This window comes from Armigeres subalbatus, unplaced genomic scaffold (assembly GCF_024139115.2).
Source record: "Armigeres subalbatus isolate Guangzhou_Male unplaced genomic scaffold, GZ_Asu_2 Contig1836, whole genome shotgun sequence".
Classification (NCBI taxonomy): Eukaryota; Metazoa; Arthropoda; class Insecta; order Diptera; family Culicidae; genus Armigeres; species Armigeres subalbatus.
Window position 1 is genome coordinate 168,287 of NW_026942657.1, and position 23,298 is coordinate 191,584.

A 23,298-nucleotide genomic window follows, 5' to 3' on the forward strand; every position below is an offset into this window, starting at 1 on the left:
ATCTACCCGATCAACCGAGTCCTGAACGATGTATCCATACATTGCTAAACATCCCAGCAGTTCCATTGAGCCGATAGGATTTCACTCGTTACTTTTACAAACTACTGCAGACCTTTTAGGTTGTGGTGCTCGGATCGCGGGCAACAGGGACTATGTCCAAGGGCTTGACAATCCCTCCCCAGGCCATCTGCGAGTTGTGGTGCCTGCATAGGATGTGGTGAGGTTTGGAAGTGGGCTCTGTTAAACTTCTATAAAAAGCTGCATGTATCCGCAAGTAGGCTCCGCCAAAGCGACCGTGTGCCGCTCAAAGCGCACAAGCCCAAGTCCTGGTGTTAGGTGGGACGCTAAACAGCCCTGACACGACGGCCCTCCGACGAGACAGGAGATTTGCGCAGGCCCAATAAGCCGTCTTTAAGGTTCAAATGTCATACAGCAAATCGACTTCTTTTTCTTGCTGTTCGCTTCTTTTTTTTGCGAAGAGCCTACTCATTCGCTCAGATCTGATTTTGAACAAAGTACACAAACATTTCATAAGGTATCAAACTCTATATATTTCCACACAATATTAACGTCCTTTTCAATACCTGTACAGCGCATAGATTATGGCGATATGCATAAACAACCTCAAAAATGCATCTGAGATTGATTTGATGTGCATCCTTCTCCTAATTACACAATTTTCTACATGCATTTTACATGAATGTAAAATCATGATGCAGTTGACTACCTTCTCAAATGTTCGTCAAGATTTAATGGATTGTTTACATGACCATATGATCGGTCTTCTCTCTGTGTACATGAAAAGTGATGCCGTTTTAGCAGCACTACATTATCAACACTTGAATTATGAAAAAATAAATAACCTGCGTTGCTTATGAATGCTTGCGTTTTCACAGTTCTAGCTCACATCCAATATTTAGTGTCAAAATATAGCATGAAAAGCAACATTTTCATAGATTATTGCATGATGTTTACGTAAATATTCGAGAAAACAAGCATAATATATAGAACAAATCAACACGCAACACTGAACGATGATTTTCGAGTATCTGCAAAGTATAAGAGAGCGTGAGAGTAAATCGACGGTTTCCCCTCCTGGAAAAATATTTTTTCAACTTTGCAATATTTTCTGCAAAATGCAGTTTTCCAAATAATATTACGAAATTCATCCAAATGAAGCATCCCACGGATGTATTGAAGTCACCACTATGTGTTGATGTAGTTTTAACACGAGAATGCTTCCCCGATTAAGCTGGGGAATGCAATTTCTCCTCGGTGGGCGGATTTTTTCCTGGGGGTGGTATAAGCACGTGGCTGGTTTTCTTGTCAATGACTGGATTACGGTAATTTGGGCCTTAAAAACAACCATTACGAACGAAGATAATACGACTCGATACAATCGGCAACGACCTAGGTGACGAATAAAAGATCACGATTGGAAGCTTGTAACATGGAACTGCAAGTCGCTAGGCTTCGCAGGTGGCGAAAGGATAATCTACGATGAATTACATCCCCGCAACTTCGACGTCGAGCGCTGCAAGGAATCTGCTGAACAGGACAGAAAGTGTGGAAAAGCGGGCTTCGAGCGGCTACCTTCTACTAGAGGTGTGCGCCGCCGCGCCACGGCGCCGACATTTTTGCAATTTGTTACGCCGCTGATCTATAATTTTTCACGCCGATTTAAATTTGAAGAAGTCCGCAAAATTTTCAGTGGAAATTCCGAATAATTTTCTGATAGATCTCTACAATGTTGAAACTCCAGAGAATGTTTCGTGAAGATACCAATGGTTTCCATGAAAGTTCCATACAAAGCTCTTCCAAGAAAAGCTCTCCGTAAAAGCTAAGAAAAACTTCGTGAGAAAATTGCAAAGGATTTCCCGCTGGAATTTAAAAAAACGAATTTATATGAGAATCTCTTCAGGGTTTTCACGGGAAGTTGTTCGAAATTTCTACAGGAAATTTTCGGAACGTACACGGAAAGTTCTTATTGGGTTTCTGTTGAGTATTCTTTGAAATTTACACAGAAAATTATGACTGGTAAAAAGGATGCTTTAACGTTGACTTTGTCCATCTAGATTATTGAGGACGGCTAGGTGTTTTATCCATTTTAAGAGTGATTTTTTCGCAGGGAGAACGGTTAGTTTGGCATAGCCAACTATAAAACAACGGAAAAATGCTCGGAATTTTGAAGATTTTTTTTTTTGATTTCTTCAGAAAGTTTTTTCTATTTTCGATAAGAAATTCTTGAGAAATTCCATTGACCGAAAGCGACGACGACCGAGCTGGTTATTTGGTCGAAAAATCCGTTTGCCCTAGCAGGTGGTCTGGCCAAAACGATCGTTGGCCAAAAATGCCGTTTAGCCGAAATGGTTTTTTGACAGAATGGTGCATTCGAACAAAAATGTCATTTGGTCCAACGGATCATACGGCCAAATATCAATGACTGAACCTCGGACTGAACGGGTAATATGGTCAAAAATGGCCACTCGTTTGGCGAAATAGACTTTTTGTCAATTAACCATTGTACAAAATTCCGTAGCCTCTCTATTTTTAAGTCGATACAGGCCCTTAGGTCAAAAGACATCTAGCCAAGTACCATTTAGCAAAACTAAACGTTTAACGGAAACTGTTATCAGGTCAAGGTGGTTTGTCCGAAAATGTAGTTTGGCTGAAAGCATTAGGAAAATTTGGCCGGACTTGTAAAAAGTTGTTTGCCCTAACAGGTAATTTGGCTGAAAATGCCATTCGGCTGAAAATTGTCATTTGGCAGAAAAGCCCCGTCCTACCTGCAAACTTCTTTGAAAAGTGTCATTCGGATCAATTGATCATTTTCCCAAATAGACGATCAACCGAATAGGTCATTTGACAAAAAAAGTTCGTTCGGGCGGAAGGGTTGTTTTGCAGAAAGGACATTTTCGGGCTAAATGGCAATTTCTATACCAAAGAGCATTTTTGGTCAAATGAACTATTTGATTAAACGATTTTCGGTTAAACGATTTTTTCAACCAAATTAACAGTTCGGCTGAATGTCCATTTTGGCATTTTTGGTCAAACCATTTTCGACCTGAAAACAGTTTCGGATAAACGTTCAATTCGGCTAATGAGATTTGGGGAGATTACTTTTGACTTAAAGGCCAGTATCGACTTGAAAAGTACAGGTTTCGAAATTTCTTTCAACGGTCGTTTGACAAAAAGGCCTTTTCAATGTAAATGTCAAACGGATGTATATTTTTTACTTAATTACCCGGTCATTTTTTATATTTTCGGTTATGCAGTCTGATTTATTAAAAAAAATTTGCCCAACGTTTCGACATCGGTGTCTTCTTCAGGGAAAAAAAATTATTGCTCTTTGTTGAGTATGATGGGTGTTCAACAACTGCTAATTACCCGTTCAGTTATTGACATTTGGCCGTATGACCTGTTGACCCAAATGATATTTTCTGCCAAATGACCCATTCTGTCCAAACGGCATTTTCGGGCCTATTCGGCCAATTTACCAGTTCGGTCGTAGGGGTGCTGGGGGTAAATTGGACACCCTAAGTACTACTGCTGTTTATCAAGTGGCTATCAAGAAATAGCATTGTTTAAGGCAGGTGTGTTGAAGCTTATCTTATTGGTTGACAAAGCCTGTTGTGAAAAAAAAATGAAAAAAATATTTAAATATGTTATTTTGATCATTTAAAATTAGTCCAAAACAGTTCAATTTTGTTTTGGGCGGGGTAAAATGGTCAGGCGGTGGGGTAAAGTGAACAATATTGTAAACTAGTTGACCCGGCAGACGTTGTCCTGCACAGTAGGCGAGAATGTGCGTTCCGAACTGCCCATGCAAAATTCGTATAGGAATCACAATTTTAGTTATTCACGGTTTGCTCAACTTTACTCTAAATTTTCGCGTTAGGAAATATCATATAAACCCGTCGGAAACTGTAACGAATGTTTCTGCTGAAGAAATGAAAAAAATTCATCCAGCCGTTTTTGAGTTACGCGGATACGAACACAGACCATTTCATTTTTAAATATAAGATGAAGCAAATAAGTCGATAAAAATATTTCAAACCAAATACATATTCTTAATAATATTCAAAATGTTACCTGACAGGTATGAACCCTTCGTTTTATCACAGACAAGCAGACGTACCGGGCTTGGTCAAAATGATAAGCCCGGTTTTTTTTTTCAATATTCAGTTGACCATTGCCTAGTGAAATATTACCAGGTTTTTTTTTTGGTTTGGCATGGTCCGGCAGGAAATTCATCTAGCTTTGAAAAACGGATTAAGAATCATGCTCTGGCCGCAGGAGAAATTTCCGGATTATTTGAGGGCATGTCAAAAATGCTAGATTTTGTATGCCTATATTATTAAAATGAATGAAACGTTGGCTCCTCTGCCGTAATCTGGAAATTGGAATCGTCATCGTAAAATGTACTGAGAAAATCACATAAGAAAGGTCAAAAAAGCACTTTAGGGGAATAGATCGCATATTTTCTACCATTATGCATGTTTTTGCATTAATTACTATGCATTGCCACCATTCTCGAAGACATTTTTTTTCGGTTTAGAATTTTTTTTCCAAGAGGGTACCCTTGGGTAAAAACAATGATTTTTCAATAATTTCGAAATGCAATGTCCGAACGGGCCAGTTTTCAATAGCAAACAATGCGACTACATTCCCCGTCGAATGCAACTTGTTGCAAGTAAATCGGGTAATGCTAAGTTCCAAATGACCATTGCGGTAAGACGCGTGACTACAAAGCAAGACCATGCTGAGGGTGGCTGGGTTCGATTCCCGGTGCCGGTCTAGGCAATTTTCGGATTGGAAATTGTCTCGACTTCCCTGGGCATAAAAGTATTATCGTGCTAGCCTCATGATATACGAATGCAAAAATGGGAACCTTGCTTAGAAACCTCGCAGTTAATAACTGTGGAAATGCTAAATGAACACTAAGCTGCGAGGCGGCTCTGACCCAGTGTGGGGATGTAATGCCAATAAGAAGAAGAAGAAGAAGAAGTTCCAAAAAGTGTGTCTACAAAATTTGTACCCATACACACATACATACACACACTTACAAACACACACACATACATACGCCTATACAGACATCACCTCGATTCGTCGAACTGAGTCGATCGGTATATAACACTATGAGTCTCCGCGCCTTCTATCAAAAGTTGTTTTTTGGAGTAGTTCCAGGACCGGATTTAGCCGGAAGGGGGCCCCGGGGCCGACGGCATGTGGAGGCCCCAAAATGTTCAAAAAAGGTTGGTTTTGGTACACAAGATTTGTGGGGGCCCGGGGCCACGGCCCCCCCATAAATCCGGCCCTGAGTAGTTCTATAGCTTTTCGGTGCAACTTTGTTGTACGAGAAAGGCAAAAACTATTATCCATCAACCAGTTCCACTTCATAACAAGCCAAATGAACGATGTGAACGATATTTTGGTTTAGAACTACTAACTCGGAGTTTTCATGGCTTAAATGCAACAGTGCCGAAATTACATCAAACTAGCATTTTGCAAAAGCGCGCAAAATTTTACTAAAATCTAGCTGTTAAATAGATATTTCATGATTTCAAATAGCTCGGAGAGCATGGAATGCTTGATTTATGGTGTAGAATGGAAAATAATACGAAAAATGCATAAACAGGGGATAAACAAGCCGTTACCCATCTTACCCCGCTTATTCACTTTACCTCCGCTACCCCTATGTCGCTTTCGACCGGATGTCGCTTTCGACCAATAGAATTTCCCAAGAATTTCTTTTTCACAATGCACTATTCGTTCAATAACTGCAATATGTTTTCGTTTCAGTTAGCGTATGCCGTTCGATAACTGCGACGCATTCTTGACGTCAAACAATTTACAGACGACGTCAGATGCAATAGAAGTGTACCTGATTATACAAAGTAATGCAGATCATCGACTTTGACATCGTTTTGAAGTTCAGCTGTCAGATTACTGCAAAACTTATGTAACTATCGAATTGCAGTTAAAAGGATTGCAGTTAAAAGACTTTCAGTTATCGAACGTCTACTGTACAAGGAATTTTCGATAGAAATTCAATAATTTCGAACAATTTTCCGTTGAATTCCAAAGATTTTTTTATTGAAATCTACATTTTGAACAATCCTCCGCAGAAATTCTAAAGAAGTTTCCTTCAAACTTACGGAGAATTTCTCGTGAAAAATACAGACAATTTTTCTTGTAAACTCCTTAGAATCTCCCGCGGAAATTCTTAAGAATTTACTGTTTTATCGTTGGCCATGTCAAACTAGCCGTCTTAATTATTCTGGACTGAGAAAGTCAACGTTAAAACAACCATTCTACCATCCGCACCCTCCTGCAATTATTAAGGCTGTTGTGCAAATTTCAAAGAATACTCAAAAGAAACATTCCGTGAATTTCCGAAGATTTTCCTATAGAAGTTAAGAATAATTTTTCGTGGAAATTATGAAGTTCCTCATGTAAATTGCGACGTATTTTCTGCTAAAATTCCAAACAATTTTATTTGGAAATTCCAAAGAGCTTATCTTGGTAATTCCAAAGATTTCTCCAAACTTCAAAGTAATTCCTGTGGAAAATCCGAAGATAGGGTAAATCACTACTTGGGCCTATGGACCCGGTTCCCGGCTCACTGCACAGAAAACTAATGATTTATACTGTTTGGAAGCCGTAGGTTTATGATTGATAATTTTTTTAAAGTCTCCCATTTATTTTTCACAATACTCAATATTTTTCAATCACTTGTTTTACTCCTAATTGATCCAATTGTAGAAAATAAAAATGTAGATTTCAAAATCTCGCCTCCGATGCCACACCACTGAAAAACCTGAGTGATTTTTTTTCCACTTTTTACAAAATGGTATCATCAAATAAACACCTACCTGAAAATCGTCCTAGTGTTCGTTACAATCAGTGCTTCAAACTTTTAATCACCACACCATAATGCTTAAGACACGCACTTCAATCTAATAACTAGAACGTATCATTAAAACTTATGTTAACATAATTAGAATACATTTAAAAATATATTCTCAAACCGAACAAAAAATCACCTCGGCCCAAAAACTTCTAGCCGCACCGTGCTGCCAAAAGGCCAGGAGACTGAAAATGATCCTTCATCGTTAATAGGAAAACTGTCTAATTTCGAACAATTTTCCGTTGAATTCCAAAGATTTTTGTTTTGTGAAATCTACATTTTGAACAATCCTCCGCAGAAATTCTAAAGAAGTTTCCTTCAAACTTACGGAGAATTTCTCGTGAAAAATACAGACAATTTTTCTTGTAAACTCCTTAGAATCTCCCGCGGAAATTCTTAAGAATTTACTGTTTTATCGTTGGCCATGTCAAACTAGCCGTCCTAATTATTCTAGACTGAGAAAGTCAACGTTAAAACAACCATTCTACCATCCGCACTCTCTTGCAATTATTAAGATTGTTGTGCAAATTTCAAAGAATACTCAATAGAAACTTTCCGAAGTTTGTGAATTTCCGAAGATCTTCCTGTAGAAGTTAAATATATTTTTTCGTGAAAATTCTGAAGTTCATCATATAAATTGCGACGAATTTTCTGCTGAAATTCCAAACAATTTTATTTGGAAATTCCAAAGAGCTTATCTTGGTAATTCCAAAGATTTCTCCAAACTTCAAAGTAATTCCCGTGGAAAATCCGAAGATAGGGTAAATCACTACTTGGGCCTATGGACCCGGTTCCCGGCTCACTGCACAGAAAACTAATGATTTATACTGTTTGGAAGCCGTAGGTTTATGATTGATAATTTTTAAAAAGTCTCCCATTTATTTTTCACAATACTCAATATTTTTCAATCACTTGTTTTACTCCTAATTGATCCAATTGTAGAAAATAAAAATGTAGATTTCAAAATCTCGCTCTCCGATGCCACACCACTGAAAACCTGAGTGATTTTTTCCACTTTTACAAAATGGTATCATCAAATAAACACCTACCTGAAAATCGTCCTAGTGTTCGTTACAATCAGTGCTTCAAACTTTTAATCACCACACCATAATGCTTAAGACACGCACTTCAATCTAATAACTAGAACGTATCATTAAAACTTATGTTAACATAATTAGAATACATTTAAAAATATATTCTCAAACCGAACAAAAAATCACCTCGGCCCAAAAACTTCTAGCCGCACCGTGCTGCCAAAAGGCCAGGAGACTGAAAATGATCCTTCATCGTTAATAGGAAAACTGTCTAATACGTTGACGATATCATGTTTTTTATAATTTTCTCGATTTCAAAAGGTGAAAAAAATATTGTTTTTAAGTATTTTAAAAAAAATTGGATGAGTAAATATATCTTCTCAACCAAATAAAAATGATTATGAATGATACCATCTGGCATCTTGTTGTCGTGGAACGTGCATATTTTTGTTTACGTCGCATTTTCTACCGTCCCTAGAGAGAATGAGAGAAAAATGTTGAGAGATTGAGTGAAATTTTGCTTAGGCCGGGAACTGGTTTTATGATATGCCGGAATGGCAATCGCTATGACTGAAATGAGTGCTGCACTTTGTTAATTTAAATCAAATAAAAGCTTTTTTGAACGATGTTTAGCACGAATAGCTATTTTTTAAACAGAAGGGAACCCCAATGCAGTATTATACAGCCCACAAAATTCAGGAAAAGTTGCTTCCTGTCCTAAATATCAATTGAATAATGCAGTCGTGCGCATGTTAGGCCGGGAATGGGGTAAGAAACCCTAATTTCCAAATTTTAGAACAACTTATTGAATTTTCTGGAGAAGGTCATTAGATTTTTCATGCGAAATTCAAAAGATTCATCTTTTAATGTTATGCAAATATTCCGAAAAAATGCCAAAAAAAAAAATTAAAACGTAATAAAAAAAATCGCCACGCCGATTCACGACGCCGGCTAAAACGGCTGCCGCCGACGAATATACACTCAAAATAATCAACACATTAATAGTACGTGAAAAATCACGTAGCCACTAAATTACCTTGACTAGAACTTTTTGAAATTAACCAAAATAAACGATATGATTTACGTGAATTTCACTTCACTGAAGCATAAGCTGAGAGAGAACCTCACTCAGCTTATTGTTTACATGTCAAAAGTTTTCATATGTCAAAACTTTTCACCACATCATTGCTGTGTATGAATTCATTATTTTTACTAATTCTAAATAGCGTGAATTAATTCATCGAGATTCATAAGGTATGTATTGCTTATACAGATGCCCATGTTATTTTTGTGGCGATAATTGTACTCATCTAGTTTCATAAAATACGTTGTAGGAAAATATCGCTAGAGCATGGACGGACATTTTCCAGCTGCAGCTCAACAAATGCACATCATCAACTGCCATGTGTACAATTTCCATACGCTCCTCGTCCTCGCATTCGCCAGCATCGTGCTCATATTCATCCAAAATACAACATCTCGTTTCTTCTGGATCAATTTCCTTTGCTTCATACGGCGGCCGAATATAAAACCCCAAACGCAATACAACGGAACGACGACGGAAACGGCAAATTTGACAGAAAATATATGGGCTAACTGTCAAATTTTCCGTTTCCGTCGCCGTTCCGTTGTATTGCGTTTGGGGCTTAAGAATCATCACAAACTATTATTCATGATATAATGATTAATTCGAATGTGAGAATGATTTTATTTAATACATAAATATAAATGCAAATCATAAATATTTCTGTTTGATTTTTTATTAAATAAAAACAAAACAAATATTAATTATTCACGTTATTCATGCTCCCCATGTAACCCATTAAAAAGTCACGTAGACTTCATCTTGAATGCCTGTGACAGCCGATTGAGTGGTACTGAGTTCCTTCACCATTGAATCACTTATCCGTTACGTGAAAAGTGCTGTGGAAAAAATCCACGTAGGTTTTCACGTAGACATGACGTGAAGATTATTTTGCGTGTAGGACCGGCGCACACCTCTACCTTCTATACCAAAGCTGTGGCACCACCAACGAGCTGGGAACCGGCTTCATAGTGCTGAGCAAGATGAGCCAACGCGTGATTGGGTGGCAGCCAATCAACGCAAGGATGTACAAGCTGAGGATAAAAGGCCGATTCTTCAACTATAGCATCATCAACGTGCGCTGCCCACACGAAGGGAGACCCGACGACGAGAAAGAAGCGTTCTACGCACAGCTGGAGCAGACATACGATGGATGCCCACTGCGGGACGTCAAAATCGTCATCGGTGACATGAACGCTCAGGTAGGAAGGGAAGAAATGTATAGACCGGTCATTGGACCGGATAGTATCGCATCGAACGACAACGGCCAACGATGCATAAACTTTGCAGTCTCCCGCGGAATGATAGTCCGAAGCACTTTCATTCCCCGCAAAATATCCACAAGACCACATGGAGATCACCAAACCAAGAAACGGTAGGCCAAATCGACCACGTTCTAATCGACGGTAAATTCTTCTCCGACATCACGAACGTTCGCACTTACCGCAGTGCGAATATTGAATCCGACCACTACCTCGTTGCAGTTTGCCTGCGCTCAAAACTCTCGACGGTGTACAACACGCGTCGAAGTCGGACGCCGCGGCTTAATATTGGGCGGCTTCAAGACGGTAGACTAGCCCAAGAATACGCGCAGCAGCTGGAAGTGGCACTCCCAACGGAAGAGCAGCTAGGCGCAGCGGCGCTTGAAGATGGCACCATTGGAAGCACCGCAACCGCTGCACTAGGCACGGTGGCTCCGGATCAGAGAAACGACTGGTACGACGGCGAATGTGAGCAGTTAGTTGAGGATAAGAATGCAGCATCCCGAGTAACACACATGTTGTAGAGCAGTTACACTAACTCAAATGCGACCAAATTTGGTCACATTTAAGTTGCTGCAACCAAATCCAAGTGAGTTGTGTTACTAGGGATGGGCGAGATTGCTGCAACACCGCACGAGAGCGAACGAGGCACGATACAAACGGGCGCGGAACAGACAAAACTCAGTTCAATCAAATTTAATTGCCTATTTCCGGGGATTAAACCACCCGACTTGGACGTTAATTTACAATGTTATGACAACTCATATGTGAATATGTACGTTATGTGGAAGATATTGATTTGGAAAATGTATTGGAGGTAACCACTTTCCCTTCGATGGGACTCGAAGCCATGCTTTAACCAACTAAGCTACGAAGGAGCTCCGTCGGCCTTCGCAACCTAGCGGCTACTGAACGAGCTCGAAATTCCCAAATTGGACGCATAGTCAAATCACTCGCAATCCATTTGTCAAGCCAATACTTCCACATGTGTATAGTACACGTCAACATTAGAGGAGCGTGAGTATTTAGAATGTCTGGCGGCTATACACATTCTTCATCAGCAACTGTACTGTAAGATAGTGAGGTTGTGTAAGCTATTTGCCAGTCGGTCGTCAAGAGTTGCGTGCTCTTGCCTACGCAATGCGGTCGGGTCTGAGCTTGACGACCGACCAATGCGTCCAATTTGGGAATCTCGAGCTCGTTCAGTAGCCGCTAGGTTGCGAAGGCCGACGGAGCTCCTTCGTAGCTTAGTTGGTTAAAGCACCAGTCTAGCGTACTGTAGGGTCATGGGTTCGAGTCCCATCGAAGGGAAAGTGGTTACCTCCAATACATTTTCCAAATCAATATCTTCCACATAACGTACATATTCACATATGAGTTTTCATAACAGACAAAACTCGATTTTCCGGAGGAAAAGCGCCAGCAGGAAGATCGAGACCGTGAGGAGACGGAGGAACTGCACCGCGCTAATAACGCACGAATGTTCTATGAGAAGTTGAACCGTTCACGTAAGGGCCACGTGCCACAGCCCGATATGTGTAAGGACATAAACGGGAACCTTCGTACAAACGAGCGTGAGGTGATCCAAAGGTGGCGGCAGCACTACGAAGAGCACCGGAATGGCGATATGGCAGACAACGGTGGCAGTATGGTAATGAACCCAGGAGCACGCGTGCAGGACATGCGACTTCCGGCTCCGAATCTCCAGGAAATCCTGGAGGAGATCGGCCGGCTAAAAAAGAACAAAGCCCTGGAGTTGACTACCAGGAGAGCTGTTTAAACACGGTGGTAAAGCGCTGCACTGGGTGATTACCAAGGTTTGGGAGGATGAGGTTCTGCCGCAGGAGTGGATGGAAGGTGCTGTGTGTCCCATCCAGGCATTGAAAAAAATCAGATCATGAGTAAAAATCAGCTAAATTCATGCCAACTTGATGCTCTACTGCGGCCTAATCACTGATGCTTTCTAGATCGTTGAAATTTGGCGTTCGTTGATTCAATGTTTAAAGATCTTCATCGCTCACCAATGGGAGACAACTGAGTGAGGCAAATCACTTGGTAACCTAACAATGAGTGTTGTTACCACACGCTGTTTGAAAAATCTTTTCAGACATTAGGAAAATTAAGTCCGCTATAAGAATGGAACTCTGATACACTGCATGGGAGGCTTTGATACTTTCTCTCCTCCATTCCAGCTACTTGAAAGCAGAGTGAATAAAGCAGAACACCTGATGTGTTTTGGTTTTATTCTAGTAGAGCGAGCGTAACACAAATGCTCCAATCGTAGCTTCCCGGGACACCATACCAAGTTTGGCTTGGCGAACTCTGTTGCTCGTTGCTTACGCAGCAACGATCGCTCATAATCATTGTTTGGTATCCATCTGAGCAAGGCTGTTCACTCACTGGCATAGGATGCTATGATTCAATACTTCACTCACGCTTTCAATGCCTGGTCCCATCTACAAAAAGGGCGATAAGCTGGATTTTAGCAACTACCGCGCAATCACATTGCTGAACGCCGCCTACAAGGTACTCTCCCAAATTTTATGCCGTCGACTAACACCAATTGCAAGAGAGTTCGTGGGGCAGTACCAGGCGGGATTTATGGGTGAACGCTCTACCACAGACCAGGTGTTCGCCATACGTTCAGATATTGCAGAAATGCCGCGAATACAACGTGCCCACACATCATCTATTTATCGACTTCAAAGCCGCATATGATACAATCGATCGGAATCAGCTATGGCAGCTAATGCACGAAAACGGATTTCCGGATAAACTGACACGGTTGATCAAAGCGACGATGGATCGGGTGATGTGCGTAGTTAGAGTTTCAGGGGCATTCTCGTGTCCCTAAGAAACTCGCAGAGGGCTACGGCAAGGTGATGGTCTTTCGTGTCTGCTATTCAACATCGCTTTGGAAGGGGTAATACGAAGAGCAAGGATTAACACGAGTGGTACAATTTTCAATAAGTCCGTCCAGCTATTTGGCTTCGCCGACGACATAGATATTATGGCACGTAACTTTGAGAAGATGGAGGAAGCCTACATCAGACTGAAGAGGGAAGCCAAGCGGATCGGACTAGTCATCAACACGTCGAAGACGAAGTACATGATAGGAAGAGGTTCAAGAGAAGACAATGTGAGCCACCCACCGCGAGTTGGCATCGGTGGTGACGAAATCGAGGTGGTTGAAGAATTTGTGTACTTGGGCTCACTGGTGACTGCCGAAAATGATACCAGCAGAGAAATTCGGAGGCGTATCGTGGCTGGAAATCGTGCATACTTTGGACTCCGCAAGACGCTTCGATCGAATAGAGCTCGCCGCCGTACCAAACTGACAATCTACAAAACGCTCATTAGACTGGTAGTCCTCTACGGACACGAGACCTGGACGATGCTCGTGGTGGACAAACGCGCACTGGGAGTTTTCGAAAGGAAAGCGCTGCGCAGTGTTGTGCTTAATCATTATCAGACGATCATGATTGCAATTTTCATGTGAAAACTTTTCACGTGAAAACAGTAGGCGAGTTGTCGCCGGCGACAACTTCTCAAATTTTGTACTCAAACGATAATAAACACAGAATTTTCATTCAATCATTAACCTTCACTAATAATAGCTAATTGTCAACAGTCCCATTATATCTTCTATTTGGCGTTATAGTTTCATGCTAGTAAGGAAAAATTGTTAAAAAGGTAACGGTAAATGCTTCAAATCAAGATACGATTTTCAAACGATTCTTTATTGCTGGCGAGTTTTAATCACTTGATAATTTAAAAGTAAAATCGCGGGTGAGTTTGATCATTCTCGATTTTTCGAAAATTTGATTTTTCCCAACCCTGGTGCTGCGTACCATCTATGGTGGGGTGCAGATGGCGGACGGTACGTGGAGGAGGCGAATGAACCACGAGTTGCATCAGCTGTTGGGAGAACCATCCATCGTTCACACCGCGAAAATCGGACGACTGCGGTGGGCCGGGCACGTAGCCAGAATGTCGGACAGTAACCCGGTGAAAGTGGTTCTCGACAACGATCCGACGGGCACAAGAACGCGAGGTGCGTTGCGGGCAAGGTGGATCGATCAGGTGGAAGATTACTTGCGGATCCTCCGTAGCTGCGTGGTTGGCGACGTGTAGCCATGGACCGAGTTAAATGGAGAAGACTTTTATGTACAGCACAGGCTACTCCGGCCTTAGTCTGACAATAAATAAATAATTAGCTTGAGCTTGAGATTGAGCTTGATTGACTGCTCGTAGTTGCTACTCCATTATGACCAGATCAGCTGTTCTTGCACAGGGAACCAACAGATGTTTGCTTGGGACTGGCACACATCTCCAATGTACAAGTACTGGTGATCTTATTTGCTAGGTCATACTGGCGCCTGCCACGTCAGAATGCAAGTCAATGTAGGGAAGGGGAGGGGAAATGATGATGCAATCAGTCGCCCACTACAAGCCGAATATACCTCTGCACTTGCCATTCATGCGGAATTTGTTGGAATTTTTGGGTTAGGTCGAGAGGCAGAGGTCCGTCTTGGTTAACGAGCTGCCAATGTGACAGGAGAAAGCACCTGATGGAATTTCTAATTGGATGTAGGAAACGAGCTTTATAGTTCATTTCCAATTCTAGCAGATTACTGCTAGAATATTCAAGTTGAAGGAATAGGAATAGAAATGGAAACGAAATGGAAGTCCATTTCCAGTTCTAGCGATTGCTAGAACATGAGAAATATAGAGAACGATACAAAGTAGGAGAATAGAACGGACCTGTAATTTAACCCACGACCACCTGCGTAGGAGGCAAAAGCAGTAGCCATATGACTACCAAGCCCGCTTATCTGACAATAAATAAATAATTATCTCAAAAACTGTACGTGTTACAGAAAATCTGAATTCAGCGTAAAAAAAATCTATTGAGTTCAATTATGTTGAATAGTGTAATAAAGATGGGGTTTTCGTTGAGTAAAAGCTCTTGCGAATTTAATTTTATTTTAATTTGCGCCTAATGGGCAAACGCCATAATCAGTATAATGAAAAAATGGATTTCTCTATACTAATTTGCATGCAAACTTGAAACGGCGTGTGCTAAATCAGTTTCTATCCTAAATTTTCGAAGAACACTCAGAACATGATACATAATTAGATCAATCGAAAATCGATTTTTAAAACCATCCTAGGGGGTATATTATGCCGTCTTACCCTACTGGTGATCGCTCGCAAGCGAGTGTCACCAAGGATGCCTAAACAAAACCTCAAACGGTTACGGCTTTCTGCAACGATACGCTAATGAAGTCACCCACTTCTTACTTCTACACTTTGATTTACAGCTGATTTGGATGAGTTTTCACCACTGGTATCTTGTTGGGGGTTAACATTATTTGACGTATCAATTCGTTACACAATTCATCAAATATTTTCCTAATTTCGCCAATTTATTCCACATGAACTCGTCGCAGTACGTGTCTAAATTTCCTTCTTGATGCATTGGCTCGCGTACGGTTTCACATCCGTTCATGAATGGCGCTATTTTTAAACCCAATTGAAACACCTGATGAAAATTTTATTACGTGCGGTGGGATCCGCAAAATTCCGCTTAAATTTATTTTCAAGCATTCTCACTTTTCATACATCGCTTTAGCTTCCGCTCATACGTCAATATAATTTAAATATCAAATAGGAAGGTACCACAGTCTAAGTGATGACGGCTACGAATAATCAATGTCCGCCATCTGAAATAATTGGTGAAATCTGATGCTGAATGAATCATTAGTGGTGGGTGGTGCGGGGGTGGATTTCCCATTAACCGAACAGTTTCCGTCGAACGAATCCACCAGTGCAGCTTCCCTTTGAGGGAGGCGCTGCCTCGTGCTCGTCGATGAAATTGTTGTATTTGGCACGTGTGGTTGCATCTTCCGGTCCCCAGTTGCTCATAGGCTTCAGCACTGTTTGCAACTTAGCGATCGGACCGCTGCTGGGATTTTTGTACCACGCCCAAAATCCCCAAGCAGGAAGCTGCAACACGGCCACAGTGTACAGACACCATCCGAAGGCTGTAATGGTAACAAGAATTATAAATTGAGTTGAGAAAAGGCAATCTGATTCAAGCTTACCATTGTATCCGGATGGAAGGTCCTTCGGAACGTAATTGATAATACTGAATAGCAGGATGACTAACACGACGATGGGAGTTACTACTCCCCAGCATATCCGCCAGAACAATCCTGTTTTAATGCCCAGCATGAATTCGATGTCCTTGCAAACTCGGTCAACTCCATAGATCCAGGCAAATGTCAGCAGTTCGAAGACGGCCAGGGTAAGTGTGACGAATGTGGCTCCATAGTAATCCATAAGGTCCAAAATGTAGAGCCCACCTGGAGTCAGGTACACCAGTCCAATGCAAAATCCAACACTTGACACCACTAAAACCACCTTCCATCGCTTCCAATTGGGGTTCTGATCGTGAATGGCCGTGATGACGGACGTCACAATACCCAACAGTGTTCCGATTCCCAGCAGGAACAGCATAAAGAAGAACAACACCGAGAACAGCTGCGGAACGAAATCGAACTTGGCGATGGCATCCGGGTAGGTTTCGAACGTTAGGCCGGGACCGCTTTTGACCACTTTCTGGATGTCGTCCTGGTTGGTAACGTGCGCAAGATGACCGATGATGCCGAACACGATGCATCCGGCGATCATTGAGGTGAACGTGTCCAGCCAGGTGATGATTACGGCGTGTCTGGTACGGATGGGAGGAAAAAAATAAATTTGAATTGTAAACTTATTTTTTTTGGGTTGGATCATGTGATCACCAGTCACCAGTTCTATCGGAAAGATTGTGATGTATGGAATAGTTGTTCCTGATTTGTTTAGCAAAAACTGCATCAGTTTGTGACTTTTAGAACATTATATTCACTGGCGGAGGTTAGTTGGGGCACGATGGGGCACGTGACCCACCAAATCGAATATTTTCCCTGGAATTTATTTATTGATGCATTGCATTGAAAAAAAAAACAACTGATTTCCCTACAATTTCTTAGGTTTATTTCAGAGAGGATTTGGAATTGGAAGTATTTCTTCGAAAAATCTATTGGAAATTCCTTCGTAATTTTCTGTAAGAATTCCTTTGGAAATATGTTTGAGAATTCATTCGAAAATTTCTCTAGGAATTTCTTTTGAAAATCCTTTAGAAATTCTTTCCAATCCAGGAATTCCCTTCAAGAATAATTTAGAAAAAAACGCCATCAACTGCTTTTGTCATTCCTCCAGGGATTCCTTCGGAAAATCCTGTGAAGAGGCTGTTGTAAGTTCATCCTCGTAAACTTCCTCTTGTGTCTAGTAAAACTATACAACATTCATTTTGAATTACTGCAGGAATTATTTCGGAAATTTTGTTGGAAGATTTTTTCCTGAAATTTATTGAAGAATGCAATAGAAAATCCTAACGGATTTTTTGGAAAAGGGTTTCTAACGGAAATGTCAATGGAATTCCCAGATGAAATTTCCGACGGAACTCTTGAAGTAATTTATGAATGATTCCAAAAAGAATGTCTGAATGAATCTCTGATTTTCAAAAGAATTCAAAGAATTTCTTTCTAGAGGAATTACTGGAAGAATTTGTTTGAGAAAATCCTGGAATAATTTCTGATAAAAATAATTTAAACAAATTATTAAATTTCGGCAGGAATTTCCAAATTGAGAAAGAAATTCATAAAGAAATTCAAAAAAAGAATTCTTCTAGAAAATTTTTGAAAGGTTTTCCTGAAACCATTTTCAAAATGTATTCTGAAAAGTATTTCTTTAGAAATTTTAGAAAGAATTTGCAAAGGAATTCTCGAAGGAATCGCTAGAAGCATTTCCGAAAGAAATTTCGCAAGGTATTTCCGAAAATAATTTGGACTTTCAAAAGATTTCCCGAAGAATTTTCTAAAGGATTTCTTCTAAAACAAAGTTATTCCTAAAAGAATTTCCGAAGGTATTCCTGATAGAATTCCCGAAGTATTTTCCATAGGTATTTCCGAAAAAAAATTCCAAAGGAATTCTTAAGGGGACTTTCAAATGAATTTAGAAATTTGTAAAGGAAATTCTGAACAGCTTAATTTGGAAACATTAAATTCTATAGGAATTTCCTACTTAAATTTCTGCAAACATTTCTTTGGATATTGGGATGAAAATCCTCCGAAAATTGCATCGGAAATAATCCAGAAATTGCTTTGGATATTCCTCATAATATTCCTTCAAAAATTTAAAGAAGGAAGTCTTTTAATAAGAATTTCAGTGCCTACAACACCTGCGAAAGTTGTTTTAGGATTACCTTTAAAAATTCTTTTAGGAAATTCTTCGGAATAAATTTTAAGAGCTCTGTCAGTACTTTCTCAAGAAATCCGTTTGGAAACTCCAGGAAGGAATTCTTGAAATTCCTTCAAAATTTCACTCAGGAATTTCTTCAGAACTTCCTCCAGGATTTCTTTCGAGAATTCTTTTACGTAATCCTTCGGATTTATTTAGCAATTCTTACAGAAATCCCTTAAAGGGTGGTATGGACTTCTAAAGTACTAAACAAATAGATATGACAAGCAGTGGTCAAGGAATGATTCCGCTACTGAAATTCCTTGAACAGTACGGAGCTCATAAGGAAAACGAATAATTAGGCAATAGCAGGCGTACTGCAGTAAAGAAAACACAGAATAACGTCTTCCCTACACGGAACCGCGAAACAATTCACTTGACAGTTCCTTTCACTCAAATCCGACCTTGCGTGGAAGAAGCCAAAAATAAGTAAAATGCGAAAAAATCCGGTGAGTACTTTGCCTTTACTCCCGTGTTGAATTTTCACCCACTATGAAGTTTCACCAACTCAAATTTATGTTATTTTCACTCACTCGAGACTATGGTGAAAACAACTCAAATTTGGCTTCTTCCACGGAACAGCACACGTTGGGTCGATGCAGCTCTCTTTGTTTATAATAACATTTATGAGAGGGAGTGAGAAAACTACCTAATATTGAGTTAAAAATTTGAACTTCGTACTCAAAGTTGAGTTCTTTAAACTTTTTTTTTAGGTTCTTTATTTTTTCTGTGTAGCGGGATCATGCACTGATGCATTATTCCAAAAGATATTTTAGTTACCAGATAAAGACTGTCGCTCCGGTTCCCTTTGTTCTGCTGTCCGAAACATGTGTGGTACCTACCAAAAGATATTTTAGTTACTATATAAAGATTGTCGCTGTCGTCGCTGTCCGGAATATCTTTTGCTGGCGAGGATAGGGGAGCTAAATGTCAAAGAAGGAAAATTCATACGATTTGACAGCTTGGTACCCAACATGTTCCGGACAGCAGAACAAAGGGAACCGAAACGACAATCTTTATCTAGTAACTAAAATATCTTTTGTGGTACCTAACTGTCGCATGTATTTTTCTTTCATTGACAGTTAGATCCCCTATCCTTGCCAGCAAAAGATTTTTCGGACAGCGACGACAGCGACAATGTTTATCTTGTAACTACACTTTCTTTTTTGCAATTCCTGATCATAATGCTGTTTTACAGTTCGCCGTTGAGTCATAAAACGGCCTACTTTTCCATACCAACGAAATGGGCGATTTATTAAACATCATGCAACTCAAATGGGTTGCATAATATTCATTATAACACTCATTTGGGTGCTATAATGGAAAACCAACATCAGAACAGTAGCTACATGACTACATTTAGCTGAATTAGCTTGGGTAAGTGTAAGTAAAATTGAAGTTTTTGAAAGCTTTTTTTCCACACGGCAATGGTTTTTTCGCAGTTTCCAGTCGAATGGGTATTGCGTCAGTACTGACAACAAGACCCGCCTTTGCCTAATTCCAGGTTGGATTCCCAGATGCCAGCGGAACGGTCAAATCAACAGTGAAGCGATCTGAGTTTCTTTGTTTGCAGGAAGAATACGTCGGTTCCGAAAGATGACGCACTGGTTGGAAAATAGTCTACCACCGAATATTTTTAACACGCCGATGGCTACAAAGCAGTTAACAAGCAGGATAATGGGTTTGATACATTTCTTTAATAAAGCATTATTCCAAGTTACATAAATATGTTCTAGCTTTATTGCAAATTGCTGGTCATTATGCTGAGTGACAGTTCGAGAAACCCTTAAAGAATTTGCTCAAAAAATTCTCCAGGAATTCAGATTTGCTTAAAAAACAACTAGAGATTTTCCACAAAAAAACCTTCTGGAATTCTTTGTGAAAGACACACAAGCGGGGATGTTAACGAGATAGCTAATCAGCACTAGCAACCCTATAACCAGAGACCGGCGGAGTGAAAAACTGTCGAAATGGCAACGTATGAAAAAGTATGAAATCGTGAAAATAATTCTGGCATCACTTGAACTTTTTGCTTGCTTCTTATGGATGAAAAAAGTAAACAAGTCGAATTGGAACCGCTTTTGATGGTTCAATTGGAAACAAGATGGCGTCTTCGCCGATCTCTTATTTTAGTGTTTCTAGTCAGCACTGGGTGGAAAATTCAAATATAATAAATCTAAAGCTCTCTGAGAGAAGGTGATATGGCAGCCAACAGTAACATTTTAGTTGTTGTACGATTGTGCGTCCTTCGTATTGTATTGGTTATGGTTTTTCAAAAAATTCATTAAAATTGTATTGACCATGTTGTACAAAAGAAGAGACATGTGTGACCGAACGAAAAATAATAAATACATTAAGAATATTATTGACCTTATTCTGAGAGGTCGTTTTATTTGAGTGGATTAAATAGGTGAAAACGGTGCGTCTTTGAGAGGACGTTAGATCCGGGTAGATCACAAGAAAGATAATCGAAAATAATGATGGTAGTGTGGAGTAAAATCAGGAGGAAGTACCTAAAAGAATTCAAGCGACTTCCGTGGGAATTGCCTGGATTTTTTTAAAAGATATCTTCCATAGAAAATTCTGGGTGGATTCTTGGAGCTAATTTTTGAAAGAGCTCTTGGAGACAATTTTGAACGAATGGTCGAATAAATTTCCAGAGAAGTTCCTTGGAGGAATTTTAGGGTGTTAAATTCTGGAGGAATTTCCGGAACAATGTGCGTGATATTTTCTGGAGAAATGTACAATTAAATTCCCGGAAGATTTTTTGAAAAAAAAACCTGAAAAGGATTCTGATTTGATGGCATTTCCCGAGGAAATGCTGGGGGAATATCTGGGGAATCGTCATAAGACTTCCCTGAGGAATTATCGTGAATTCTACCAGGAATTCATTCCGGATTTTTTCTTCCAATACTTTCAATTGCTTCCGGTCTTGCTCCAGAATTCTTTCAGGAGTTCCTTCGAAAGTTACGCCAGGAATTAATCCTGAAATTAAACCAGGAATACTTCCGGAAGTTCCTACAGAACGCCCTTTAAAATATCCTCCGGGAATTATTCCAATTTTTTTTTCCAGGAATCCCTTCAGGAATTACACCGGGAAATCCTCTAGGAATCCTTCCTGGAATTCCTCCTGCAATTCCTTCGGGAATTCTTCTAAAAATACTTCCAGCAAACAAAAACTTCCTCTGTGATTTCTTGCGGGAATTCCTAGAGGTATTCTTCCAGAGATTCCTCCACGACTTCCTCTGGGAGTTGCTCCACGTATTCCTCCAGGAAAATCTTTGAGGTTTTCTCCAGGAACTTTTATAGGTGTTCGTTCGGTGAATCATTCCTCAGTGAATTCCTCCTGCAACGACTTCCTCCGGGAGTTGCTCCACGCATTCTTCCAGGAATTCCTTCAGCGTTTTCTCCGGGAATTATTATAGGAGTTCATCCGGGAATTCCTTCAGTAATGTCTTTGGTAACTCCTTCAAGAATTCCTCCAGGAATTTTTCTTGGAGTTCCTCTGGAATTTCTCCTTTTGTTATTCCTTAAAGAATTCATTTAGAAATTCCTTCGGGATTTCCTTCGAGCATTTCTCTGGGTATTCCTCCGGGAATTCCTCTAGAAATTCCTCCGACATTTCTTTCAGGAATATACAAAAATTAATCCTGGAATTTCTCAAAGAATTCTTCCGTAAATTATTTTTTCAAGAAATTCCTCCTGGAGTTCCTCCAAGGATTGCTTCGGGAGTTCCTTTGGAAATTTCTACAGGAGTTCCTATGGAAATTTCTCCCGAAAATTCCTCCAGGAATTGCTACGGAAGTTCCTTCAGGAATTATTCCGGGAGTTTCTCCAGGAATTGCTCCGGAAATTTCTCCAGCAATTCTCCACAAAACTCTGTAATGTTTGAATATACATGACATGCAATCAATAACCAAAAAATAGACGAACTCGGTGGTTTACTTGCTACCGCTCTGCCTAGCAGTAGATCGTGCGTTCAATCCCCGGCTAGTCCCTATCCTACCTGCTGTTTCTATCTTAGTTATTTCTGTGTTTCACGTTCTACCAAAACGATTCCTACTGTTATAACCTTCCACTCAATCCCAATCCCAAACCGTGGCACCTATGAGAGGTCGTAGAGTTCTCTGCATCTTTCTTAAGTAGGTGTCCAACAAACCATCCATCCCCTTCCTCAGCATTCGCGAGGACGTGGCCAGGACAGATCTCGACCATTGGAGACTTCCACCTAAGAGATAGTGATAAGTCCCAAATTAATATCTTTCGCCGAGATTTATTTGTTTTTTTGCAGAAAAGATGGGCACCGCCGAATTTCAGCAAACATGATCTTTGCCGAGATCTCGAGTCAAAGTGACGTTATTATTGCTCAGATACAGTCAATATTTTGCTGAGAATCAGTAATACAGTCAAATCTCTATGATTCGATCTGTTTCAAGAGACCATCACAGTAACCCAGAAAATAGTTTTTAATATGGCATAATTTGCTTCCATGAGTCGATATTGAGTCATAGAAAATCGACTCATGGAAGTTTGACTGTAAATGAAATTTTCTGCTTTTCTACAGCGGTGCCCGATTTCGCCGAGCTTGAAAAAGAAAAACTTAGTGTGTACAATCAATCGTCAAGGGAGTGTAGTGTATTGCAGATTTTATAGTTCTTT

At 40.2% G+C, this 23,298-nt stretch overlaps 1 protein-coding gene across 1 annotated transcript in view; it reads right to left on the bottom strand.

The window, feature by feature from the left end:
- Positions 1-15,712: 15,712 nt before the first annotated feature.
- Positions 15,713-23,298, bottom strand: part of LOC134203402 (sodium-dependent nutrient amino acid transporter 1-like) — a 34,360-nt gene continuing 26,774 nt past the window's right edge. The window contains exons 4-5 of the mRNA XM_062678273.1: positions 16,401-17,029; positions 15,713-16,340 (exon numbers count right to left, since the gene is read on the bottom strand). Of these exons, the coding sequence (XP_062534257.1) occupies positions 16,090-16,340; positions 16,401-17,029 (880 nt within the window). The 3' untranslated portion in view covers positions 15,713-16,089. The remainder of the gene's footprint in view (positions 16,341-16,400; positions 17,030-23,298) is intronic.